General features: G+C 32.4%; 1 protein-coding gene across 10 annotated transcripts in view; it reads left to right on the top strand.

Moving 5' to 3' along the window:
- LOC108372306 (poly(rC)-binding protein 3-like) overlaps positions 1–21,351 on the top strand; it is a 30,573-nt gene extending 9,222 nt beyond the window's left edge. For 4 of the 10 annotated variants that reach the window (XM_017627967.1, XM_017627966.1, XM_017627969.1 and 1 more), the window contains exons 8-11: positions 6,454–6,594; positions 14,133–14,217; positions 14,311–14,581; positions 20,463–21,192. In XM_017627967.1, coding sequence (XP_017483456.1) covers positions 6,454–6,594; positions 14,133–14,217; positions 14,311–14,581; positions 20,463–21,192 — 1,227 coding nt within the window. Of the gene's footprint in view, positions 1–6,453; positions 6,595–14,132; positions 14,218–14,310; positions 14,582–20,462 lie in introns of all 10 variants that reach the window. The other 6 variants (XM_017627972.1, XM_017627968.1, XM_017627974.1 and 3 more) reach the window with 4 other exon arrangements.
- The last annotated feature ends 1,667 nt before the right edge of the window (positions 21,352–23,018 follow it).

Here is a 23,018-nt window from a genome sequence, read left to right as displayed (position 1 = left end):
TTTTGCGCTCAAGTAAGCAAGCGGCAAAAGCAGCCTCCAACGTCAGCAGCGCCATATAAATAAAATTAAATTTTTCATTGTCTATCTATGTATTTTTCTTAGCAAATATGTGCCTATTTTTTATTTGACTACTACTTTTTCTACCTCTACTTTTTACTTTTTTTTTGCGCTCCACAGTTGCCTCTTATAATGTAATTTTACTCCTTATTTGTCCGTTACAAATTATTTACTTTTGTCAACTAAGTTTGTGCTTTGCATACTTATTTATACACATACAATTTACGTACTTACATTTACATATTTTCTACATACATACATATGTATATTTATAATCACAATTTTTGCTATCATACATTAATAAAAAAAATTTATATCTCCGCTCCGCTCTATGTCGCTGCCCACTCCACTATTTTCTCTATTTATTCTACCCACTTTACTCTACACATATATATCACTTTTCTCTTCTGTTCCGCTCCGCTCCGCTCCGCTCCTTTTCTTCTCTCTGGTCTTACGTTCACGTGTAATATGGTTTCTATTGCCGTTTGTTTTCCCTTTTTGCCTTTTGTCATATTTAATTTTATTTCTTTAAACGTTTTGCTACTTTCCACTTTAATCATCTAACCACATCCAAATTAAGTTAAGTTTTAGTGTCCATATAGATAATTTGATCACCTTAAAGGAAAATAAATGTACTTTTTGGTATCGGAATATGAAGTGAAAAATAGTCCAAGCCTCAATTAGTATTTGACTAATTCAATTTTGAAGAACCGATTAACAAAACACTTTCTCTCATTCGTAAGAAAGAAGCAATACTGAAAATTAAATTGAGAGCAGTGCAATGTGAAAACAACATAAGGTAAAAAGGTTTGAATAGAAATCTCAATATAGCAGGCATGCCTTAAGGGTTACTTGTGCCTTAAAAATTAAAAAAATATACTCTCACTACAAAACGTTTCCGTACAATAATCGATTTTTTCATCAAAAAAAAAAATCGTTAATTTTTTTTTAAAAAAATTGTTCATTTTGTAATATAAACCTGTTAAGCTAGCGCTAACTTACTCTTTAAATTTACAGTGACTCAAACAAATGACCACGTGTTGATTTTTTAATTATTCGTTTGTTATATACATATAAATCACCGTTTCAATCTTTATACTCAATTTAGGAAAATTCAACAAATTTTCATCAAAATTTTAACTTTTTAATCTGAATCTTTACCAAATTTTTGGGTAAGCAGTTTTATAGCTCATACAGTTTTAGTGGCATGAGGTGCAAGTTTCAACCGGCTAAAAAATCACGTTAATTTTTAAGTTTTTTTTGGCTGCTTTTTAGGTTTTTTTTTATATAACAAGTGCAACTTACAAAAACTGGCGTTTATTTTATGAAATTTTGTTGGATACTAAGCCTTAGTACTCATCGCGTCAAGGATCTCGTTTGAGTACCGACACATAGTGGAGTCAGTGGAGGGGGCTACCCAGTGATTCATAGTCCCAGGACCCTCTATCGGCCTACTATAGAGTTCCTCCTTCGGGGTATGTCCTTAAATCCGAAAATATCAACAGCCGAAGAACTGCTTAAGCTTAGTAGGCGCGAAGTAAGAATTGCTACATAAAAAATTTTAAATTAGTAAAATAAAACAGAAGAAGAAACATTAAATAATGTAATTCAAACGTCCTCTAATGCAAAGCTTCCAGGAAACTTGCCTGAATTTCATAAGAATTTCATGTTTATATGAAAAAGAGTGCGAAAATCCGTCACCAAAAAAATAATCTCAGAAATCAACGGGATTTTTTAGACCCTTTGAAACTTGCACTTCGTGGACGGTATTTTTATAGAAATATAACAAAAAAATAAGCTCGAAAACTTTACAATTATCAAAAAAAAATTAACACTTGGTAATTTTTGTGTCACTGTATAATTCATTGATAAGTTTAATAGATTAAATAAATAAACCGTTAAATATAAGATTCAACCTTAATCTAAAACTTGGAAAAAATTGCCAAATCCCCTTTGATTTGCGATAATTTTTTTCTGAGTTTAAGTTAAAAAAAAAATCAGTGTTGCTTTTGAATTACTATCCATTCCCACCCTGACAAGTCCATTTTTTTGTGTCCTTTTAGTGCATACAAAATTTCTGCCTACCCTCCACTTTCACTAATCGTCTATGTCGAGGCATCAAAAGACTAATCGAATTTGCTATGTATTTTAATACAAACAAAAAATAAATAGCAAGAATATTTTTGATTACTTATACTTTTTTCTTTTTTGTATTTTGTTTAATATTTTCTGCACTTTCTCTTAGGATAAGTTCAACGTCGTTACACTTTGTCGTTACGCTTGTTCGTTCGTTCGCTCGCTCGCTAGTGTAAGCAAACAAAAGCCTATCTCACCAACATAAAAACTGAACAGCAAAATTTTACAGAAAGAAAAAGTCAAAGTTAAAGGGCTTTAGAGGATTTACTAAAAACGATGAAAAAATAAAAAATACCTACTATAAAGTTGTTTAAATGTACATACATAAAAGCCACCGCAGAATATGTGTAACAAAGGATTGGTTGAGAGAGTGAGAGAACGCAAGTAACAAACACAAAAAAGCGATTTCGCGTCAACTTGCTTAGTTGGTACACACTCTTGGTTGAAGGATATGTTCAGCAAAAATACCGTTTCACTCTTCAGCTCTGCTCTACTCTGCTCTCGTTCGTCGACTTAGTACGGGGCCCAAGGGAAACTTGAATTAGTGGCTATGAAAAAAACTTTAACTGATATCTACTGTTAACTCTGCTTGGTTAGCACGAGGGCTCGTGTGCAGTTGGAAAGTATGTGTATTTTGTTTACTACAATCAATCTCCCCACTTCACTACTTGTTATTTTGTTTTCTACCTTAATTACACCTTTTTGAAAAAAAAAGAATAAATCTACAGAAAATTACCTTACCAGCAAATGCTCCATCGTTTAAATTTTATATAATTAATGGTATATTTATATAATACCACATACCTTCACCAATCCAGTCCACTACTTGCCTACGAAGGTCTCTATAATTTTGTTAGTAAAATGCTCATTGTTCCACCAAGACACGGCAGAATTATAAGAAAACAAAAAAAGAACTACAAAAAAAAAACGTTTATAAAAATACTTCTCATACATTTTAATGGTACTCTCCCACGTTTACTTATGTTTAGTTTGTTAAATGTCAGCCATACTTAGTATTACCGCAATGATAAAAAAAGAGTATAACAACTTTAGTTACATTTTATCACCACGAAATAAAGCATTTTTAACATTAAATATGCATTAAAAGTAAAAAAATAAAAATATACAATATTTACCTGCCCGAGCCCTCACACGCAATTTTCTCAAAAATTTATAAGTAACCTCTTTTTTCTTTTAAGACCTTCTGTAGCCATTCAATTTCTTTACCAAGATTTTTAAAATTCCCTTGTCTCATTAGAAATATCGAATTAAAAATTAACTTCAATACCAGTATCGGCCATGCCATCCTCACTATATGTGCATACATACTTACATACACTCACTCCACTACTAGAACAAACAAATCCTGATGGCCACTGACTTATTTACATATGTAACTACACAATGCAAGAAAACTTACTTAAACTGACATTTTAACAGCTTCACTTGTCTTGGTGAATTCCGTTAGTCTTCCTAGTACCGCTATTTTCTTAGTCATGTCCTTCCTTTCTGGGTCGTTTATTAAAAAACATATTAGTTTCGTGTCTATTTCGACATCCACTAAGGCCACTCGATTTCTATTCCTCACTGTGTCCCTCATATCACATAGCCTAACTGGGTTGGTCAATCGTCCGTTCTGTATCATTTTTTGTTGCTCATTTCGGCTAATTTAGTAGGTTTATTAGTACCAGAAGGTGGGTAAGTCCGCAACCTTACATTGCAGCATAGTCTACCCCCTACTAAAATAGTGCTATAAATTCCTTTTTATCTTTAGAGAAGCTACGTCAAAGATGCTAAAATGCCTGGTGTAACCATTGCATACCTTTACCGATAAATTATTGTAGGCTCTATGAGAACTTCCTTTATCATATAATATTCACTTGTTAATCCTCCTGCTGAGTTTTCATGAGATATATTGTTTTCTTTATAACCGTAACATTTCCTTCCGTCTTTGCAAACTATCGACTTTTGAATTATTCAGGCTGATTTTCAATTTCCAAATACATATCTGTGTTCGTATGGAATTAGTGGCTTATATCGGGAAGCTGGCTTTAGTATAATGCGGCATTCCCTTCATTCTTTAAACGACAAGGAATTTTTAGATGAGACTTAATGAGACTTGCTAATACCGGAACTATTTCCGCACGTTTTTTTTTTGCCAAAAGTTCTTCAACGGCTCGGCGCCAGTGAGTCAATCGCAATCGTATGCTGCGAATGCCGCGATATCCTAAAGCCAGTCTTTCGACATAAGCTACAGTTCAGTGTGCACCAAAAATATTTTTTGTTATTTCTACACTAACTTACCTCTTAAAGGATTTATCAATTGCCCTTAGATTTTCCAATAAGAAAAACGTCCCTATATTTGTTCAGCTTATTTGAAATTTCCCACCATTTTGTTGTTGTTTTTTCGTCACAAAATTTCCCCGTATTTTTCAAATTTCCTGTTCTTTCTCCAGGAAAACAAATCCAGTACTTCGCTCTCGCGTCTCTACTACTTAAATTTTAATTTTCCCATTATTTCTTCTCATAAAATTCCTTTAATGCTTTATTATAATTGTTTCATATTTTCATCGCATCTAATGCTCAAAATATATTTCTTGGATTCTTTTCATTCGCCACAAACTTTCCCCATATTTCATAAAAAGTTGCAACCCTTTAGCAAACTTCAATTTACATCTACATTTGTGTACAGATCACATCAAAGTCTATTTATGTCGTTTAGTATACTCAAAATTTTTATGTGCGAAATTCCTATATATCAGCTTAAAAGTTCACTATTTAAGCATTTTATGTACGTAAGTAGAATATAAGTTTACCAGAGATATCACTTTTAATTGTTTACAAAAATTTCCCATTTTTTTAATATATAATAATTTGTGATAGAACTTACCAGACCAGAATATATATCAGTCTAAAAGGATTTACAATTATTAATTGCAAAATTTTCCCACTATTTTTTTGGTAAAATATTTACGAAAATCTCATATGAATTCATACACATATCCATGTTTATAGGTCATCGAAAATGTCCATTATTTTTCAAACAAAATAATTCTAATTTCCCATTAATATTACTGAGTTTAAAGGGCGCTTATCAAAAAATAGTTTTTATTAGTTACAGTCACTTTCCTTTAGTTTTAAATTAAAAACTTTCGAGTCTAACAAAAGAGCCAGTATTATTTAATGCCACGGAAAAAAATCCTATTATCTAAAAAAATAAAATGTGTGAAGTCGTCATTGTATCCAACTGCCAACAGATTAGCATCAACGCTCTACATTTTTTTCTAATAACAAAACATCCTTAAAACCATCCTCTATTTTTACATAAGCAACCAATTCTCTGCCGCCTTGCAAACTATCGTATAATTGTTTGTTTGCATTACCTGGGTAGTAAACTCTCACTTTTGATACCAAAAGGCCATCAACTCCCTTACCAATCCTGTTGATCACATTATTTCTGTGGTGGGTTATTTCCCAGTAATTGCATATTTACATAAAGGTAAACAAGACAAAGAATCTCCTGCACTATAACAAGGAAATGCATCGTACTTATATATATACATGCTCCTCAGACCTTTATTTGTTACATTGAAACGTGGTTTTTTCATGGTGATTAGTTTTCTGCAAAAATATCCCAGTATTTTACAACCTACGCCCGTACTGCATATCTACCTTTTGGGAATTTTTTTCTATGTATTAAAAGTCAATTCTCATACTCGTATCATTTCCACAATTACCTTCGCTCTTTTTTTTGTAAATTTGATTACCCATATAGCATATTTTTTATCCCTCTGGGTTGAACTATCGATTCCTTTTTAATCATTTTCCAGTTTAATTTAACTAACCCTATCCCACTCACAGCTGTGAACCCCTTGACCCTTCCACGGCCTAGATAGTTGGAAAAAAATTATAAAACTAGTGTATATTTTTTTACTGCCAAAAGAGATCTCTTTTTTAATTACAACACATATTTTCTTTGTATTCTTTTCTTATTGTTGTTATTCGTGCAAAAACAAAATCGAAAATCGTTTAACTCACCAACAACAACAAAATGTATATTACTTCTGCTACTACTACTCGTTACTACTCACCACCACCACAACCACCATCACTACCAACGCCAAAATCTCTTCTACTACCACCACAACTGCGTTGACCGTCACGTTCGTCTTTCTGCTGGTGCATATTGGCAATTATGAAAAACATTTTTATACAAAAATATCGTTTATGGAATCGCTAACCAAAACCAAACAAAAAAAGACATGCCCAGTTTTTCCACTGGCCTTGGCCACCGGTGGCCTACACGCTGGTATCTCAGGTTTGACGGATCCTCTCTTGAAAGGGGCACATTTGCAGGGAGCGGTGCCGGCAGCCCACCATCATCTACAGCATATACCCGATGTGAGTTGCATTTGTATATTACAACAACAACAAAGACAACATTTCAAGAGAAACCAAGCTTACCAAAAAGCAAAACAAACGAAATAAGAATTAATCTTGGAAAAAAGAAAGATTTGTTATGAAAGTTGTGCTATTGTTTCGCTATGGTTGACATACTTTATGAAATTATTTTGGCAAAATGAAAATCCCCTTCGCTAAACAGGTATTTTATGCGCACCCCTCACTTTCCTCACCACACCTCACACCCAACTCTGTTTAGTAACTGGCTTTTATGGTCGTCACTTGAATGGCGATTAGCAACACCCTTGAGTAAAATGTGTATGCTGCCCTAGTATCCGACCTACATAGACCCAGACCCCGAACCCGCCACCGACCTTTGTTTCCGCATAGTTAGTTGTGTTACCGTAGTTGTCAAATATAGTACATAGAGTCCCCCTCCGTTACCGGCTGAAACGTTTGTTAAAACTAAATAACATCTTCAATTTTGCTTCATGCTTTTCCCTTTTACCCCCGGTTGTGTTTAGGTTTGTAACGAAATGTTGGTGTTATTTTCACTGGTTTTGTGTTTTGCATACTTACATATCCCCTGATTCCTGGAATGGAGTTATAAGACTTGTGCCTTGTTCAATATCTAGCGATGTAGTTTACACTGTGTACATTATAAGTATGGAAATTTATGCTTGAACAAATTTTTTATTTATTAAAAAAAAAGAACGCAGAGCTATTTTAATATAGTTATGTATGTACACATGCGTTTAAAAATTTAAAATATAATTCAATCTATAACAGAAACCACATAAATAAAGATTGCACAAATTTCCAAAAAAAAAAAAAATCAAAATTTCAAAAGTTTTTATCAGAATATTTAGAAAATTTTCGTATATGCAGTTTTGTAGCCCATTCAATTTTAGTGTAATAAAGTTCAAGTTTCAAGTCGCTGAAAATTAGCGTTTTTTTTTTGTAAATTTTCATGACAATTTGTTTAAGTTTGATTAACTTATTTTGAAATTTGTGCAAGTTTTGAAACCTTTATTTATGTGTTTTTTAGAGCACTTAATCAGATTTTATTTTTAATTGGATTAAAGATTAGTGATTAAAATTAATTAATCGTAATCACAACCGACGATTAACGATTGAAAGTATTTAATTATTAATCGTAGAGATGATTACGATTAATTTAATTTGAATCGTTAATCGCGATTAACATTTTAATCGTTAATTTTTAATCCTTAATCAGACTTACATTTTGCCAACGCTGGTTTTTGTTATAGATTGAATTATGTTTTAAATGAAAATTATTCAGAATAATTAAAGTTCAACGCAGGTGTATCTACTGAAACAATAAAACAAAATAACAAAAAAAAAATATTCCACATTTTATAATAAAAATGTCATGTTAAGATACGAAATTTAAAAGGTACTATTTAAAAATAAAAATGTCAGACGATGCAAATTTTTAGTCTAGAACCAGTTAGACCGTACCGCACTGGGGATTTGGCGGAAAAAGTCAAATTTGCAACATACGACCTACGCAATATCTAATGGTATTTCTAAATTCCTGAATAGAACCTACAATAAAATCAGAAAGAACTCCTGTATTCCGACCAATAGTTTTTTTCTATAGATATTTGAAAAGTATCATTTGTTTGTAGTATTAAATTGGCCGAGGAAAAACTTCAAACTCAAAGGTGAATTTTTTTCTTTTGCTTGCGCCGACTTCTAATTTTTTTATTTTTACTTTAAGTCGCGATATTTTATCATGCTAAAACCGAAAGAACAAAGACTGTGAAGAATGTCNGAAAGAACTCCTGTATTCCGACCAATAGTTTTTTTCTATAGATATTTGAAAAGTATCATTTGTTTGTAGTATTAAATTGACCGAGGAAAAACTTCAAACTCAAAGGTGAATTTTTTTCTTTTGCTTGCGCCGACTTCTAATTTTTTTATTTTTCCTTTAAGTCGCGATATTTTATCATGCTAAAACCGAAAGAACAAAGACTGTGAAGAATGTGNTCCTTAATCAGACTTACATTTTGCCAACGCTGGTTTTTGTTATAGATTGAATTATGTTTTAAATGAAAATTATTCAGAATAATTAAAGTTCAACGCAGGTGTATCTACTGAAACAATAAAACAAAATAACAAAAAAAAAATATTCCACATTTTATAATAAAAATTTCATGTTAAGATACGAAATTTAAAAGGTACTATTTAAAAATAAAAATGTCAGACGATGCAAATTTTTAGTCTAGACCCAGTTAGACCGTACCGCACTGGGGATTTGGCGGAAAAAGTCAAATTTGCAACATACGACCTACGCAATATCTAATGGTATTTCTAAATTCCTGAATAGAACCTACAATAAAATCAGAAAGAACTCCTGTATTCCGACCAATAGTTTTTTTCTATAGATATTTGAAAAGTATCATTTGTTTGTAGTATTAAATTGGCCGAGGAAAAACTTCAAACTCAAAGGTGAATTTTTTTCTTTTGCTTGCGCCGACTTCTAATTTTTTTATTTTTCCTTTAAGTCGCGATATTTTATCATGCTAAAACCGAAAGAACAAAGACTGTGAAGAATGTGGTTATCTATTTATAAATAATTTTACGACTATCGGCGCGTTTTTTATAGCATTTAAATGTGATTTTGAGGTTAGGTTTGTGTGGGAGGTATGCTTTAAATTAAACCGATCACGGCCATTTTCGGTTGTTTTTTTGATTTGTGTCCACAAATGTTACGTACGAAAAATTAAAGACCTTAGCCGTACATCCCTGTGTCTAAAATATTTTTTAAGACGATTTCAGAAAAAAAAATGTTTGGCGAAAGTTGGTTTCGCGTTTTTACATTTTTCGTCATACCTTCGGTCGTGAGGGAAGTGGACAGTTTGTTTGTTCCAAACATCATTGACCTCGAGCACCCCATTCTGGTACTTACCAATCAAATCGCAGTTTTTTTTTGCAAATTTTCTTGCAAAAATAATACCTGCTGCACACAAGCCATTTTCAATGCTGTTATTCTTCGATGCACTGATTATTTAAATAATTTTTTTAATCAATCATATCTATGAAATTCGNCGTTTTTACATTTTTCGTCATACCTTCGGTCGTGAGGGAAGTGGACAGTTTGTTTGTTCCAAACATCATTGACCTCGAGCACCCCATTCTGGTACTTACCAATCAAATCGCAGTTTTTTTTTTGCAAATTTTCTTGCAAAAATAATACCTGCTGCACACAAGCCATTTTCAATGCTGTTATTCTTCGATGCACTTATTATTTAAATAATTTTTTTAATCAATCATATCTATGAAATTTCAAAGTCACTTTAAAACGAATCCAAACTAAACACGCAGTTTTACTATACTTGATGCCTAGATTTATGAGCTCCTTAACTTCTTAAACTATATTTTAACTTTGTAGACAAATTCCACACAATTTTAAAACAGCTAGGAATACACGTTGATTTTTGATAAATTTTTTTCGGATGGTGTTATTATTTTCTTCCATACAAAAAAAAGGTAAAAAATCAACGCGATTTCTTAGCCATTTGAAACTTGCACTTTCTGAAGCTAGAATGAAATGGGCTATAAAACTGCGTGCTTACATTTAAAAAAATTATTAATACAAAGTTTGTTGTAAAATTTTGTCAATTTTTTTCTAAGATTTGAAATTTAGACTTATATGGTATTTGTCAGGTAATAAAAATAATAAACGTTAAACAATCAAAAGAACAAGAGTCAAAACTGGTCGAAATCTCGTGTCCATAAATGTTGCTTATACGCCACATCAATGCAGTTACTTATTTCCGTCTTGTGTTACAGGATTGCAATTCTAATATATGAATTAAAGTAATCAAATTTTTCATAAGTCAAGCATAAATTTCCATATTTTTCGCAACTTTTCTAACCTTTATTTGTTCTCCTGCATTCTGTGCACCCGCAACCTGCCCAATTACTATGTATGTATATGTGCATCAAATTTAGTAATTTGTTGTTTATGTATCAAGTATGTTCTAAATAGAATGTTCTTGTTGTTAAGTACCCTGGAATGTGACCTGTTCCCCATAATTTACCCTTGTATTGTACTTAGTTGTAATCCCAGTTATTAATGTGCTTTGATGAGCCACTTGCACAAGCATAGTACATACATATGTACCCACTTACATACAATTTTCCCCCCTTTTAATGCTGCTATCGACTATTTGTTCATATTTTTCTACAACTTTCCGAAGACATTGAGCTGCTTCTGCGCTCTTTTCTCCTTCTTCTTAACTGTTGCTACTCTACTATTTCATTGTTACTTATCTGTATTTAGCGCATGTTTTATATTTTTTTCCGTTGGCTTTTTATAGTTTATTCCATTTTTTTTTTCTAAAACTCACTTTATAGCTATTTTAGAAATGAATTTTTCGGTTGGTAAAATACCAGTCGGCGATGGTTTTATGTCTGAGATGGAAAATCCGCTAAATTTTAACAAGATAATTTAGGCTTTTGAGTTCAGATTATATGTTTTTCAAATTAAAAAGCCGGGATCGGATCAAATATTTAATCGCGCTTTGTTGTGGTACATATATCAGAACACTCACAACAACTCAAAATTATACATATGTATATGGACCCATATGTATTTTAATCCTTTTCTGTCCATCCCCTAAGTTTATTTAAGTTAGGTAGACTGAATAGATACTGAGCTCATCTTGGACGGCACGATGTGAGATTTTTGTAGTAAGGAAATTTAACGTGGGATAATCGCAACTTAAGCCAGCGTGAGAATTCGAATCACCTACGACCTAAAAAGCTGAATTTTTGTGGGCAAATGCTCGATTTCATACATTAAAAACTATAAATCTCTAGAAACTGTTAGGTATGAGGTTTGAATAAAAAGGAACCAATATACCACACCTAATGGTTGAGGGTTAATATAAAATGTGTTCCATATAGTGCTTTCTGTAAAAAAAAAAAAAAATACAAAAATCCATTTTTTTTCTTTACATTGTTGCTTTGTTCGCAACATTCCCATTATTTATGTGGCTACCTCGCCTTTCTTCGTAGTAGCGCATCCTGTAAACCCAGTTACCAAAATCGCATTTACGGTTTCTGGCTCTATATCACACGAATGACTTGCTCGACATTCCCTTTAAGGGTCTGAATCGTTAATGAATCGTTCGTATAACATCGGCCCTTTACGGTATCCCATAAAAAAAGTTGAACTACGTGAAATCGCAGCTCTGTGGTCGCCGTCATCGCCGAGACGGCTGATAACACTATTACCGAACATGGCGCCCAAAATATCGATTGTGGCATGGGCTGTGCGGCATGGCAAGCCATCCGGCTGAAACCATGTCTTGCATTTTCGTTTCTCATTTCTCGGTAGCGCAAACCGTTACCAATCTAAAATCTGCACCAAACTGTCACGCTCTGCGGATACATTGGCTTCTCGAAGATCAAGTTCGAGTTTTCCGATCCCAAGATGCGCAGTTTTGCTTGTTAATATAGCCGCTTTTATGAAAACACGCTTCGTCCGGAAAGATGTTTTTCAAGGAAAATCGTTTGCCCATAAATTTGCATCACTTTCGAAAGTGTTCAAACGTAAAGCGATTCATTTCGTTCAACGAATATATGGTACTGGGCTCGAATCGTAACAGTCGTGAACGAGCAACACGTCACGAAAAAATTCATATTTCGGATTATAACAGTCGTGAACATACGGCTTGTCTCGTATACGGAATTGCGACCGTATACCACACCTTTGCGCATTCAAGTAGTAGATAGCAGTTTTTGATTGAAAAGCTAATTTTTAGGGACTCGACTGTAAAAGACAACTTAAGCTGTTATGCAATAAAGTCAAATTCGATTTACTCAAAAATCTTAGAATTCATTAGAAGCGGTAGCACATTGAAATAAGGTATTAAAAAATATCGTTTGGAGTACAAGGAAATGACAATGCCCACTCCACTCCAGACAATTTCTTCCTGAACAGCCTAATGCCGAATTTTCATTTGCATTAAAATGGCAAAAAATGTATTCCATTTATAAAATGGCGTGTTGAAAATTTGGCCATTTAATACCTGGTGGAAATTCAACATAACTCATTTCACGGATTATCGCTCATTCTAATATTTACATCTTTTTTCACTTACATATCCATGCTGTAAAACTTTTCCTATAATGCCACTTTGTTAACTTATTCTGCTGTAGTTCTACTTACTATCCATACTACCNAATTTTCATTTGCATTAAAATGGCAAAAAATGTATTCCATTTATAAAATGCCATGTTGAAAATTTGGCCATTTAATACCTGGTTGAAATTCAACATAACTCATTTCACGGATTATCGCTCATTCTAATATTTACATCTTTTTTCACTTTACATATCCATGCTGTAAAACTTTTCCTATAATGCCACTTTGTTAACTTATTCTGCTGTAGTTCTACTTACTATCCATACTACCTACTACACTGCTGTTAAGTTTAACATTGAAGTATTAAGTCTACACTGGGAAAAAAGGTTTAGTTATGTCGGCTAAATACAGTGACTCAACCAAGTGTTCGCATGTTAATTTTTTTTTTTTTTTTTATTATTGACAATGCTTTGTTTTTCAATAAAAATATTGTCAAAGCTTAAACCAAAACCATATAAATCAAAAGGGCCAAACTTAATAAAAAAAAAAAAATGCAAAATTCAACAAATTTTCATTAAAATTTCGAGCCCTTTTAATCTGAATCTTTAGAAAATTGTTGGGTATGCAGTTATTTTATGATTTTGAAATTATAAAAAATCAACGCAATTTTTTTGACGCTTGAAACTTGCACTTCGTGAGACTAAAATTTTCTAGGCTATAAAACTGCATACCCAAAAATGTGATGACTCACATTACCGTTGATTTTTGGCAATTTTTTTCCACCTCTACTCGGACTCCGTCCAAACCAGAAGCGATAGTCTTCCTGCGACGCCAAAGCTCACTTTTCTGCGAAAAGCAATTAATTGCGTTTTAGTTTTGACTTTGATAATTCAAAGGCAGTAGTCGCTGCTTGCATAAGTTGTTCCAAAGTGTCGAACTGGTAGGCCGTCGCTTTAGCTCATAGCAGTTATTGAACTGTCATTTTTACCGACTAGTTTGGCTTTACACTGCAGGGCAAATAGCATACAAATGCTGCTATAACTAGTAAAACTAATACTCGGTTATTTTGAATTAAATTTCTTTTTTTATTTCTAACTGTCAAATGCATTCTAACACCAACTTATACAATAAATTCTGTTGCTGCTAAACGCCTTATACTTGTTGTGTTCGTTTGTTCTTTTGTAAATATCTATATTTTCGTACTAAATGTAGTGTTAAACAATTTTATTTTTTCACTTTCAATTGCAAAGCAGTGCGTTTTATATATATATATTACTGAAGTGGTTATAATTTGTTTTTAACAATACTTGCCTTTCAATAAAAATATACTTTAACTAATCTGTAAATTTTGTATTTGTTTTCCTTTTTCCCCACACGCTTGTCGCTCGCTCACTATCGTGCTTCCATGACGCGCTAGGTGGCAAAGAATCCATTGGCTAGCTTGGCAGCGTTGGGTTTGGCTGGCATAACACCAACCAATACAGGTGGACTCAATCCCACAGGTTAGTTGTAATTACTTGTTGTCAGCTATGGAATTTCACTAATTTTATTTTTATTTTCTTTCTCTTTTTCCACCCTTTCGTTGCGCTTTAAAGCAGCTTTGGCCGCACTCGCTGGCTCGCAGCTGCGTACAGCCAATGCAAGTCGCACGCAGCAGCAGCAGCATGAAATGACCGTGTCCAATGACTTGATTGGCTGCATTATCGGCAAGGGTGGCACAAAGATTGCCGAAATACGTCAAATTTCCGGTGCAATGATACGCATTTCGAATTGCGAAGAGCGCGAAGGTGGCAATACCGATCGTACAATCACCATTAGCGGCAATCCGGATTCGGTGGCATTGGCTCAATACTTAATCAACATGAGGTGAGTGAAAATAATGCAAATTTTTAAATGTTTAATAGCATTTGAGTGAAAGCAGGAAAAAATACGAATTTAATTGACTATTAAAAATTGCTATTAGTTGATTTGTAGTATTTTTAAGAATATACAGTATTTTTGAAAAATATTTTATTGTTCTATTTTGTCGAATTGAATTGCAAAATGAATACACAACACATATTGTATGCTGTAATTAATGACTAAAGTAATTGATTCACAAATACACCCACTCAGACACCATACACCGTACGCTCAAACAATCAATCAGTCGAATAATCAGTCGAACAATTAATCGAGCAAACAATCAATTAATCGAATGGAAAAAACAAAACGAATCAAAACAAATCAAATCTGTAACTTTTGTAATTTCACAATTTGAATTTAATTCTAAGTAATATACTGAATTAACATTATGCGGTATAAGGAGGTTCTTTGATGATGATAACACATTCAAAAAAAATATATACTATACAATCTATATAACATTGAAACAAAACAAAGCGTTCAAAAATGTCACAAAAACCTTTTAGACTCTGAAAAAAGTTAGCTGTATATTATTTCTACTAACTTTTAATACCAAAAAAGGCATAGCTGTACAACAGCTGTCTTAAGCGTTGTTTTGTTAGATTTAAGCTACTACATACATGTTGAGCGCCAAGCTCACTACAGCCACCGTAACTAAGGTCAAAGGTTGATTTAGTACCTAACTCATACTTAAACTATTTACCTTGTACTAAGTCTCTTGTATAACTTTTAATTTGGCAGTGCCTCTGTTTTACAAGCAGAAACCGGCATGCACGTACGATAATTGTGCAAAATATTTAGTAATAAATTTTGAAAAAAAAACCAATAGCAAGAAATAATTTATTGAAAACCCAAAAAGTTAATACTTTTTTAAACCTAATAAAATGTGTACTTTTTATTATCAAACTTCTAACAACCACTATTTCCTTGCACCAATTTTCCACAGTCACAAAAAAGTGAGAGAGAAAGAAATTCCCATTTTTTATAGTTTATTTTCCTCTTTGAGTTACTTTTGCACCCAAATTAATATCCACTTAATTCTCAACAACATTTCGTTTAGCGAAAAAGTTGAAACGTAATCCACTCCGTATATTAAATATTTTGTTTTGAGTCGTTCAAAAAAAAAAAAAAAAAAACAAACAACAACCTTAATTAATTTTAGCCGAACATACATTTTATTTAAATAAAACGAAGAAAATTTTGTTTAGTAAAATCCACTCATTTCAAATCATCTCAAAAATTAAAAAGAAAAGCACTTGAATAACGTGTTTCGAACCATAACCTCAAATTCCATACACATTTTGTTCGAAGTAACTCAGAACAGTAACGTACCGTACCCTAAACAGTCCACCCACCCAATCGTAATCAAGAATCCTGCAAACACTTACTCGCTACTAATAATGAATGACCCACCACTCTCATAATACAATATTTTGTGCAATCCAAAGCCCATTGTGTGCGTACCTTCTATAGCCTAATAATTTTGCAAAACATCAAAAATTTCTGTGAAATGAAAATCCAGCCTCATTTCGTGGAAAGGGCCACCCTNACCTTAATTAATTTTAGCCGAACATACATTTTATTTAAATAAAACGAAGAAAATTTTGTTTAGTAAAATCCACTCATTTCAAATCATCTCAAAAATTAAAAAGAAAAGCACTGGAATAACGTGTTTCGAACCATAACCTCAAATTCCATACACATTTTGTTCGAAGTAACTCAGAACAGTAATGTACCGTACCCTAAACAGTCCACCCACCCAATCGTAATCAAGAATCCTGCAAACACTTACTCGCTACTAATAATGAATGACCCACCAGTCTCATAATACAATATTTTGTGCAATCCAAAGCCCATTGTGTGCGTACCTTCTATAGCCTAATAATTTTGCAAAACATCAGAAATTTCTGTGAAATGAAAATCCAGCCTCATTTCGTGGAAAGGGCCACCCCCTCATACCACACCACAACAAATGAAATGATAAATCTGCATATGTTTGTATGTACGTATCTCCCCCATCACCGAAAACAAGTCATTCCTTCCGCAACTCCTAACCAAAAAGTTTTCAGCAAAAATGAAATACGTCAATTTTCATTAGAGATGAAAATAAAAAATATATATACAATCCTCCTTTCGCCATATTTTCATACCTACTCTAACCGACCCGTTCATACATTGTAATTGTATATACTTTGTAGTGTTGGTATGTATGTATGCATGTAGAGATTAGCTGTTTTCTTTTTTATCCATCATCCATCGCGCTATGCCCCATACCCATCACAAAATCAGCAACAGAGAAAAACCCAACAAAAATCGGAACTGGCTCATTTGTTGTAGCTGCAGCAGCCAGCCAGCCGCGTGACAATCAAAGTTTCAAATAACAACGCGCTGCCGCACACGCACACACACCCTTAAACGAAATCGTCTCATACATAGTACATTAATGTAAACACGTTGTTGCCACCCACATCCATGGATTTTTGTAGCCGCGTATGCATATCAACGTTCCACCCAGTACAAGAAAAAAGAAGCGATAGAAAAATAAAATATCATTTAATCCATGCCAATAATGTCAGTACCGTTAATCCCTTTGAGACCGACCAAACCATACCAACCCCGAACCCAAAAATCAAACAAAAGCATCCGCCGAAATAAAATATTCACATGTATGCTAAGCCTATTTGAATGCAAATGTAGGTGTGGTTTATGCATTTTTTTTTTTTACTTTTTTTATTACCTGCCCACGAGTAATTAGCGAAAATGTTTCATTAAATATTAATGTACAGGAAATATGTAGTGTCAAGGACGTTTTTGAGTTAGGCTGGGTGAGATGTGCGTTTTTCGATTTTAGTATTCGCGTACGGTATTCTAGAACTAAAATTACCTAAAATTTTTACTAAATATAATATTCATAGACAAAAATAAATATCAGCAGTGCATTTAGAAAATCACTACGCCACTTTTTTATCCATAAAAGCTTTTAATAAAAAGCAGCGGTGGCTCAAATATACCACATTACTTTGTCATCTCTTTCACACGGTGAACCATGCTCCACTGATTGAGAATATAACGTCGCCCGTCATCATCTACCCTCTTAATATATCCGATGCTCTTTTTCGAAAGACTAATGGAAAGACCTACTAACGAAGAGGTCTTAGCGTTATTCTGTTAGTTTTTTTACCAAGTTTTCGAAAATTTTAATTTAAAAAAAAAGAGACCCCGAGTAGTTATTCCTAACTTTGTTGTTTTTTGTCTTTGTATAATATTATTTACGAGAAATATCTTTTTTTTTCAAGTGGGATGATTATTTTCAGATGGAAATTATTTACGTCTTTTCATAATAATTATATGGGATTTTTGTTTTTCTCGTCTCTCGGGACGTTTATTTCAAGACGGAAATGATTTACGTCCTTTCATAATAATTATATGCGACTTTTATTTTTCTTGTCTCTAGTGACGTTTAATTCAAGGCTATGATTTACGTCCCACGTTGTCTCTTAATATAACCGGTTCATGTACTGCCGATTTCACGAAATTAAACGCAAATATCTCCGAGCTCGATTATTGGAATTTGATTTGCTAACATCTGGCAACCCTTTTCAATAAACTGAAATCACGTAAATGCAAAGCCCTTTAATTTTGCACCACATTTTTGAAAATCGAACGAACGAAACAGATTTGCTGACATGAACAATTGTGGCGTTAAATATTTAACGCGTCAAATCTCCGAACTCAATTAAGAAGTTTTATTCAATAATAGTCCCACATAATTATTAGGAGAAGAAGTAAATTATTTCCGTCTTGAAATAAATGTCCCGAGAGACGAAAAAAATAAAAATCCCATATAATTGTTATGAGAAGACGTAAATCATTTCCCTCTGGAAATAAACGTCACGAGACGAAAAAAATATAAAAATCCCATATAATTATTATGAGAAGACGTACATAAATTATATGTCGAGAAGACGTAAATAATTTCCGTCTTGAAATAAACGTCCCGCGAGGCGAAAAAATATTAAAGGCCCATATAATTATTATGAGATAACGAAAATAATTTACATTTTAAAATATTCGTCCCGCGGGACGAAAACCACGTTTACATTGTTCAGTAATAATTAGAAAGCCATGTTTAATTTTATTTCTTATAATCGTTATGGTCTCTGTTAAAAAATATATGTATTCATATTTTTCCTTAAAAAGCAAAAAATAAAAATAAAAAAAAAACAAATAAAATAAATTTTTAAAAACTNTATGTATTCATATTTTTCCTTAAAAAGCAAAAAATAAAAATAAAAAAAAACAAATAAAATAAATTTTTAAAAACTAAGAAAATTAAACTTAACTAAAAGAGAACAAATAAAATAAACTCCTGAAAAATAAATGAAATTAAAATTAAATATTTTTCTTTTTAAAGCAATAAATTCTAAAAATTCAACTAAGATTAAATTATAAAATAAGTTTCTAGCAATTAAATTGAATTTAAAAAAAAAATATTAAAAAATCAAATATTAAAAGAAAATTAAATACAAAAAAAATGAATTTTAGCAATCATTTTTCGAAAAATTAACATTAAACACAAAAATATATATTTTTCTTTTTAAAAAAATAAAATTTAAAAAAATATAAACAAAAAAATAAATTAAACAAGTAATTTTTAGCAAAAAAAAACCTACTTAAAAAAAAATATATATATATACTTCATGATCCAATGATCGCATCTAAACCGGTGAACAACCTTAATGCAAATAAAATCTAACAAAAGTCTTTAAAAACCGTATATACAGTGGTGGAAGATATAATATAAACTTTATTTTAACCAGTTTTGGTTACATTTCTTTTGTTTATGCGATGTTCCATATTTTTTATAAAAATCTATCGCGCTATATAACACGCACCTTAGACATCCACATTTCAAACTTTGTACAAAAATTATTAAAATTTAACAGATTTTACCAAAATCCCCCAAAATTTTCAAACTTGCATTGTGCGCTTGACTTTTATAAAAAAAAAAATATTAAAATCAAATAAACAAAAGTAATTTAGCTAATATTGGTTAAAATATAAAGTTTCTTTCATTTCTTCCACCACTGTACATCTCTTTTCGATAGGGCTGGTAGTGTCTGAATTTCCTAATTTTTAATTTTTTTTATTTTGATGAAAAATTAAAAAAAAATCAAACTCAAGCTCAAAGAACCTTTGGATGTCAAATTTCATAAAAATCTGATAATAAAAAAAAATTTAAGAACTGACTTCAGATTGGTAATCAGCAGCAACAAAAACAAAAACCCTTGGATATGAAACAAAAAGTTGAATTTTGACAGACGGTGCTATACAATAAAAAGGAGCTTCATTTATTGTAGAACTGATAAAGGGCTTTAGCGAGCGATGAATTCTAAAAATTTTTCTTATTTATATTTTTTTTGCATTCTACCACATCTTCGACTGCATTCGAATGCCGGCTTACGTAAACCCATTTAAATCCCTCAAACAAGCGAAAATAAAACCAATGACCTGCACCACCAACCCACACACACTTGTACCATTTTGAACGCCAAACCGCAAAAATATAAAATCAAGCATTTAAAGAATCCTCCTTGCAAAAAAATATCCAGCAAATTCCCTCCTTAACCCCAAACGCAAATAATCATCAAATTCCAAATTATTAAAAATTACAAAAAAAAAACAAACTGCAAAAACCAACTCAATTCCACAAAATTACCATCAAGAAAAAAAGTACAGTCATCACCTTTCAAAAAACAACTAAACCTTATCTCATCACCACATACAAACAATATCCTATTGTCCTTTTTTCTCTTTCTCTCTCTCTTTATCCCTTTTCCAGCGTTGAACTGCAGAAGGCTAATCTACAGGAGGCGAATAATGTCGCTAATGGCCAGAACAACAGTGGCAACAACAGCAACACTAACGCCGCAAATGGTGGCAGCAATGGCAATGCCAACGGTAACACCAATAATAGCAATCACTTAAGCGGCACGTCCAATTTGGGCAGTGGCGGCAGCAATAACAGCTTGAATCAGAGCAACAGCAGCAATCATAGTAGCAGCAATAGTTTAAACAATTTAAACACAAACACAAGCAATTCGAACAGCAACACCAACAACACACACTCAACAACAGCCATGACAATCGCAAACAACAGCGGCAACGGTAGCGGTAGCGGCGGCAGCAACAGCACTGGTAGCAATAGCGGCAGCAACATAACCTTAAACACCACATCCAACAATCCAACCAATCCATTTTCCAGTTCACTACCATTTACAAATCCACCAAATCCCTTTGCAACTTCCACAGCAGTAAGTTCGTTAGCCACCGCTATACCGTTAGCGCAATTGTTGTCCAAGCCGGGCGCTTTGAATGCACTCTCGAGTCTGACCGCACTCGGTGGTCTAACCGATCTATTGGGCGGACTGGCCACACTCAATGGTCCACCCATACAGACAACTGGTGTGCACCGCACTAAAAGTTTTGTATCGACACGTTTTCGTAGCCACAATCATACCGATGGCAATACAGATAGCGATAAGACGCGTAACAAGTTCAATCCTTATTAGAGTAGTGAATGAGTTTAGAAAGAAGAGTGCAGTGGAAGTGATAGTGTGAACGCTTTGGAAAGTTTGCGTGATGAAAGCTTTTGATGTAGAAAAGTCGAAAGCCTTTGAAATGGTAGTGTGAAAGCTTTGGCAGTAAAAGGATGAAAGCTTGAAGAATGGAAAAATTAAAGCTTTGATAGGGAAGTTGGAAGATTTGAATATTAGAGGGGAAACATTTTTTTTACATAAGAGTATGAAAAGCTTTGTGCTAGCTAGGTGAAAGTTTTGCAAAGTTTTGTGAAAGCTTCTGAGATCATAGCGCATAGCACGCTATTCAAATAAAGGGCAAAGTCGACGCCGTTTCGATTAGTAGTTCGCTCTAAAGTAGTATTAGTAGTTGTATGAAATGTGTTTGTTTGCGGCAATTTTTTCGAAATTTTGTAAAAGGTCGCACGCGCATTTTTTCTATACTTTTTTTGTCTGGTAAATGTAGGCGTTACAAAAGAGAGGCGTACAAATTATATCAGAAGAAAAGAAATAAGAGACAATAGTTTCAATATGCATATACTCATAGATTGGAAGACAAATATTTATGTTGAAATTTAAAATATTATATTGTATATTTAAACAAATTTCNCGTACAAATTATATCAGAAGAAAAGAAATAAGAGACAATAGTTTCAATATTCATATACTCATAGATTGGAAGACAAATATTTATGTTGAAATTTAAAATATTATATTGTATATTTAAACAAATTTGTTTAGTCATATGTTTGCCAGATCGTTATTGCGGCTTAAATCACATCATTATCAACTGCATACATATGCCTGCTTTTGCCACCGGAAGTTCAATATATTAAGTAAACATTGTCCGCTTAAAAAGAAAAAAATAGTTGACGATTTTTTTAATCATTTCAAAAACTAAAGTTTACCAAATCGGTGTACGATTTAGAAAAGGATTTTTCATAAAATATTAGGTTAGGTNTGCCACCGGAAGTTCAATATATTAAGTAAACATTGTCCGCTTAAAAAGAAGAAAATAGTTGACAATTTTTTTAATCATTTCAAAAACTAAAGTTTACCAAATCGGTGTACGATTTAGAAAAGGATTTTTCATAAAATATTAGGTTTCTAGTTTGTTGAAATCAAATTCTATTTTATCCAATTAATTATGTAGTTGCATAGCCTGTCCAAGCCCTTATGAAACCTACATTCATATTTGCATACATACATACACATATTATTGTATAACTAAATATACATATTTTGAGGTGCGCATACATTTTCTCAAGTAATCCACTGATCATTACATATATACATACAAACATATGATGTTTTGATATTTTTTAAGTTAAAGTATTAGTTTGTAAGCGCAAAGAAAATAAGTTTTTATTGTATTTAGTTTATAAATAAAAGTATAAAAAACCAATTTTGCAAGCTTAATAATAGAATCATGAGAGTAGCAGTGAACAAAAAAATATAATATAAAAAAAAATAGTTTTAAATAAAAAAATTAGATTTTTTGTATAAATTACTTAGAAAAATAAAAAAATGTTTGGCAAAAATTGCGTATTTTGTATATTTATTTATTCTTTTATAATTAAATTTTGCTATTTTTCGACCTAAAAAGCATTAAAGCTTATGTTTTTATTTTAAATATGATTATTGTATCTTAATTTTTTCTGAATACTTTACACCTTATTACAAAAAAATCTTTAGATAATCGCTGCAATTATAAGGATAACAGGTTTCTTCAGAAAACTGGAAATCAAATAATCATATTAGCTTTTAAACTTGATCAGCTTACATATATAAAGTGAAAAAAGTCGTATACGAATTAATTT

Source organism: Rhagoletis zephyria, unplaced genomic scaffold (genome assembly GCF_001687245.7).
Source record: "Rhagoletis zephyria isolate East Lansing unplaced genomic scaffold, Rhagoletis_zephyria_1.1 Rzeph_scaffold_05613, whole genome shotgun sequence".
Lineage (NCBI taxonomy): Eukaryota > Metazoa > Arthropoda > Insecta > Diptera > Tephritidae > Rhagoletis > Rhagoletis zephyria.
Note: the sequence above shows the minus strand (reverse complement) of the source record. Positions and strands in the feature narration are given on the sequence as shown.